The sequence below is a fragment of the Triticum urartu genome, chromosome 2A (assembly GCF_056163025.1).
Source record: "Triticum urartu cultivar PI428250 chromosome 2A, HENAU_Tu73, whole genome shotgun sequence".
NCBI classification, from domain to species: Eukaryota; Viridiplantae; Streptophyta; class Magnoliopsida; order Poales; family Poaceae; genus Triticum; species Triticum urartu.
The window spans coordinates 395,180,168-395,185,904 of NC_141874.1; the positions used below are offsets into that span (position 1 = coordinate 395,180,168).

Consider the following 5,737-nt stretch of genomic DNA (forward strand, 5'->3'; position numbering starts at 1 on the left):
CTTAGATAGCCACGGCAATTAACAACGCGGTGCCTCGATAACAGTGGTAGTTAGTAACCTGCAAAGAAAAAAACGGATGGATCGACATCAGTTGAGCACCAGATAAGCGCACCGAGAGTGCGTGCGAGCTGGTGGTGACACTGACACGTACACCTACGCTTCAGCTCAGACGCACTCACCTAAAGCTAAACCAGCAACCACATGGAATCCCGCCACGCACACGCGCAGCGCCGCCCCCCTCACTACCTTTCTTCCTTCCCCGCCCACTTTCCTTTTCCCCGCGATGGAGTCGCCGCGCGCCCGCGCCCAAAGTCATAAATACCCACCTCCTCCGAACCAATCTTTGTCCACTACTCCCAAGTTCCAAGAATCCTCCTCGCTTTCCCCGACGCACACAAAGCTAGGACCATGGCGCCAGCCGGAGGACGCACTACCCATCTCCTCCTGCTCGCCCTCCTCCTGTCCTTCGTCCTCGCCTCCTCCGCGGACGGGAGCTACCCGGAGCACCCCAGCCCGGGCGCCGGGGGATTCTTCAGTGGCATACCGTGGTTCCGCGGCGGACAGCCGAGTGGCGCCCGAGGTGCCGGAGGCATGGGCGCCGGGTTCGGTGGCGGGTGGGGCGCCGGCGGCGTTGGGCCAGGGGGCGGGTTCGCGCGGCGCGGGGTGGTGCAGCCGTCGGTGGTCTGCGCCGAGCAGGGTCCCTGCTACCAGCAGCGGCTCACATGCCCGTCCAAGTGCTTCAGCTCGTACAGCTACCATGGGAAAAATGGCGGGGGAGGTGGTGGCGGCGGTGGGTGCAGCTTCGACTGCACCAGCTGCGAGGCCCACTGCTGATCCAACCAACCAACCTACCTACGGCGGGGGAGATGGGTGACTGGAGATGGATCGCTGCACTCACACACACATCCAGGACGAGACTGCCATGAACTGATAAATTAAGGCCACTAGTTGTACGTGTGTGTATCTATGAATAAAAATGGATGTAATAAACTGAGCGACGGTTTTGAGGATTTGAGCGTGCATATGGTGTTGACCATGTTATAACTGTTTGTGATGAACGTCGCCTCATGTCGTGTTCGAATTGCCGGAGCAAACCATGAACGCACGAAAGATGCAATCACTATGATGAAAGAGTATTATATGCACGAGACAACATGATATCTTACGATGAAGAAGTATTACATGTACAAGACAACATGACATCTTTAGATGTAACTACATAGTATATATATATGTGGGCAATACATAAGAGTTTTTGAGGGCAAATAAACAAGTTGTCCTCGCATAAGTCGGGACTAACACAAAATCCATGATAAAATTTGAATCACAATTTACTAAGCTCTACCTTGAGACAAATTACCTCCGGTAGTTGAAGAAAGTAAATAACTCCTTCCAAAACGGCATAAACACCTCGTGCGTCAAAACTCATAGGATTAGTGAGAAATACTAACTAAGTCCGAGCAAAACTAAAACTTATTGGTAGAAACTGACTTTGTCATCATATCAACATGATTATCATGCGTACTTATCTTGCATACCTTCAAATCACCTTCAGCAATAACATCTCGAATATAGTGAAATATAACATCAATGTGCTTCATTCTCTCATGATACGTTGGATTCTTTGTAAGACATATGGCACTTTGACTGTCAGAAAATATGGTAGGGCAAGATGAATCTCCACAAAGTTCAGTATACAAACCTCTCAACCAGATAACTTCTTTGCATACCTTAGAAATAGCCATATACTCGGCATCGGTAGTGGAACAAGCCACAATAGACTATAAAGTTGCTCTCCAACTCACAGCACAACCATCAATGATGAAAACATAACCTGTGAGCGATCTTCTCTTATCCAAATCACCAGCAAATTCGGAATCAACAAACCAACAAGTCCAACTTTAGTTTTCCCAAACTATAATAAGCATTAGAAGTACCTCGCAGGTATCTGAAAATCTATTGAATTACTTTTCAACGCTCTTTTCCAAGATTAGCCATGTATCTACTAGCAACACTCAATGCATATGATAAATCCTAACAAGAACAAACCATGGCATACATAAGTGAACCAACTACACTCGAATAGGGAACTCTAGACATGTACACAATATCGGCATCTGACTTAGGACATAAGGCTAATGATAATTTTAAGTGTGCGGCTAACGGAGTACTCATCGACTTGGCATTATTCATATTAAAACGATGAAGAATTTTATCAATATATACCTTCTGAATTAGTTATACTTTTCCAGACGGTCTATCTCTGAATATTTCCATGCCAGGTATTTTCCTTCATGCACCCAAACCCTTCATCTCAAATTCATTACGCAATTGCTTCTTTAGTTCACCGATCTCTAACATGATCTTTGCAGTAATTAACATAGCATCAACATAAAGAAGAAAATAAATAGTTGAACCATTGACAGTGTTCAAATAAACACAACTATTATAATTAAACCTTTTGAAACCTTGAGAGGGAACATAAAAGTGTCAAATCTCTTGTACCATTGTTTAGGGGCTTGCTTCAATCCATAAAGAGATTTATTTAACTTACAGACAAGTTTTTCTTTTCCAGGAATAGCAAAACCTTCAGGTTGTTCCATATAAATATCATGTTCTAGTTCTCCATGTAACAATGGAGTTTTAACATCCAATTGTTCAAGCTCAAAATCATGCATGGCAACAATACTGAGTAAAGTATGAATAGAGCTATGCTTCACAACGGGAGAAAATACTTCGTTATAGTCAATACATGGAATCCGACTGTAACCTTTAATAACTAACCTTACTTTATATCTTGTCTCATCATTAGGAGAAACACCTTCTTTTCTTTTGAAAACCCACTTGCACGAATAGGTTTCTTCTCTCTAGGTAATCTTACTAAATCTCAAGTCCCATTCTTTTCAAGTGATTCCATCTCATCTTGCATAGAGGTCATCCACTTATTACTATCACCAGAAATAATAGCCTTGGAATATGAAGAAGGCTCAACATTACCTTCAATTTCTTCTGGAATAGATAAAGCAAAAGAAACAATATTGCACTCTTCAATTAACCTTTTAGGTTTATTAATACCACGCCTAACTCTATCACGTGAGAGATTCCAACCTGGTGGAACAATAGGCTGATTTGGAGTGACATGGTCATCATCAACGATGGGTTCATCATGTGCATCAACATTTTCCTTATCGGATGTATCACCTGAATCAATAACATGCTCGACTTGAATAGTAGGTTGCTGAATAGGAGGCTGTTGTTCACTCTCAACAGGAACATTAGTAGATGTAACATCATGTAACATAGAATATTCATTAAAGATAACATTTCTGCTAGTAACAACCTTCTGTGTTTCAGGATTCCACTATTTAAAACCTTTAACACCAGATTTATAACCAAGAAAGATGCACTTAACAGCCCTAGGCTCCAACTTCCCATTGTCAAAATGAGCATAAACAGTGCAACCAAGAACTCTCAACTGTGAATAATTAGCAGGTGAACCAGGCCATACCTCAATTGGAGCTTTCTTATTAAGAACAATAGATGGTGACCGGTTACTGAGATAACAAGCAGTGGACGCGGCTTCAGCCCAAAAACGCCTATGTAAACCTACATTGGACAACATGCAACGGGCTCTAGAAATAATGGTCCTGTTCATATGCTCAGCAACACCGTTTTGTTGAGGAGTATAAGGAATGGCGTAATGTCTGTCAATGCCTTCAGAGTTGCAATAATTCTCAAATTGCTTAGAACATAATTCCATACCATTATCAGTGCGAAGTATTTTTACCTTCTTTTTAGTTTGCCTCTCAATCATAATCTTCCACTCCTTAAAAGTTGTGAAAGCTTGATATTTATGCTTCAAGAAATAAGGCCACACTTTTCTCGAATAATCATCAATAATAGTTAACATGTAACTAGCACCACCTAGTGACTTCCGGCGAGATGGTCCCCATGAATTAGAGTGTACATAATCAAGAATACCTACAGTTGTATGAACCGAAGTGTTGAACTTCACCCTCTTGTGCTTGCGGAAGATATAATGCTCACAAAATTTTAATTTGCCAATTTCATATCCATCAAGAAGTCCTCTCTTATTTAACTCTGCCAAACCAAGTGCACTGATAATCCACAATTATAGGATACGCAACAGTTTTAGAGGGTAGAGTATTCAACCCAAGTTTATAGATTCGACACAAGGGGAGCCAAAGAATGTTTGCATGTATTAGCAGTTGAGTTGTGAATTCAACCACACCTGTAGATTAATTATCTGCAGCAAAGTGATTAGTAGCACAGTAATATGATAGTTTTGACATCAGTGGTAATAGTAGCAATTGTAACAGTAACAACAGTGATGATGTTGTAGCAAGTATAACAGTAACAGCGACAGTAGTAACTTAGCAAGAGCAATATGTGGAAAATTCGTAGGCATTGGATCGATGCATTGGTTGGATGATATTCATCATATAACAGTCATAACCTAGGGCGATACGGCACTAGCTCCAGTTCATAAATATAATGTAGGCATGTATTCCATAAATAGTCATACGTGCTTATGGAAAGAAGTTGTATGATATCTTTTGTTGTACCCTCCCGTGGCAGTGGGGTCCATAAGAAAACATAAACAGTTCAGTTCTGCAATCATGGCACTCGGACCCTAGTGACAAGCATTAAGCAAAGCAAAGTCATAACAACATCAATCTCAGAACACAGTGGATACTAGGGATCAAGCCCTAACAAAACTAACTCGATTACATGATGAATATCATCCAACTCCTCACCGACCAGCGAGCCTATGAAGGAATTACTCACTCCCGACGGTGAGCATCATGAAATTGGTGATGGAGGATGGTTGGTGATGACGAAGACCGAAGATCCCCCTCTCTAGAGCCCCGAACGGGCTCCTGATCTGGCCTCCCGATGAAGAACAGGAGGTGGCGGCGGCTCCGTATCATAAAACACGATGGCACTTCCTCTCCTATTTTTTCTAGAAAATAGGATTTTATAGCATCGGAATTAGGGTCAGTGGAGGCTCGTGGGCCCCACTACCCACCATGGCGCCAGAGGGAGGTGGTGCGCCCTGGTGCCTTGTGGGTAGCTGCCCCCCCCCTCCGTGGGTCTTGGTTCCAGTATTTTTTATTTATTTCAAAATAATTCTCCAAAAAGTTTCGTCCAAATCTGAGAACTTTTATTTCTGCACAAAAACAACAATATGGTAGTTTTGCTGAAAACAACATCAGCCCGAGTTAGTTTCATTCAAATCATGCAAATTAGAATCCAAAACAAGAGAATAAGCCTTCGGAAAAGTAGATATGGCGGAGACGTATCATGCACTCATATGTCCAAGACGCATATGCCAAAGGTTAACAACATCACAATAAGAATTCTTTGAAATAACTGGAGTAGCATTATCTGAAATGGTAGAACCTCAAAGGTAATAAAGACCATTGGTCGAACTTAAGTCCCCTTTCATCACAATAAGAGAACCTTTGGTGACTTTCAAAACGCTATCTCCACCTGACTTGTACCCCTTTGCATCAAGGGCACTCACAGGCATAAGATTTCTCTTCATCTTCAGAATATACCAAACATCTGTCAAAGTTCTGATTGTGCCATCAAACATCTTGATTCGAACGGAACCTATGCCTTCAATCTTGCATGGTGAATTATCAAAACCCAAAATGGAACCAGCATCTGTAGTAGAATCAAAAGTAGTAAACCAATCTCTATGCGGGCACAT

At 42.3% G+C, this 5,737-nt stretch overlaps 1 protein-coding gene across 1 annotated transcript; it reads left to right on the top strand.

Moving 5' to 3' along the window:
- Positions 1-281: 281 nt before the first annotated feature.
- On the top strand, positions 282-1,010 carry LOC125531393 (uncharacterized). Its single transcript, XM_048695817.2, has one exon. It carries the CDS (start codon positions 409-411, stop codon positions 832-834), a length of 426 nt encoding a protein of 141 aa, XP_048551774.2. The 5' UTR covers positions 282-408; the 3' UTR covers positions 835-1,010.
- The last annotated feature ends 4,727 nt before the right edge of the window (positions 1,011-5,737 follow it).

What these genes read in the sequence shown, in the direction of transcription:
- LOC125531393 (XM_048695817.2), top strand. Translation starts at nt 409, where the DNA reads ATGGCGCCAGCCGGAGGACGCACTACCCATCTCCTCCTGCTCGCCCTC.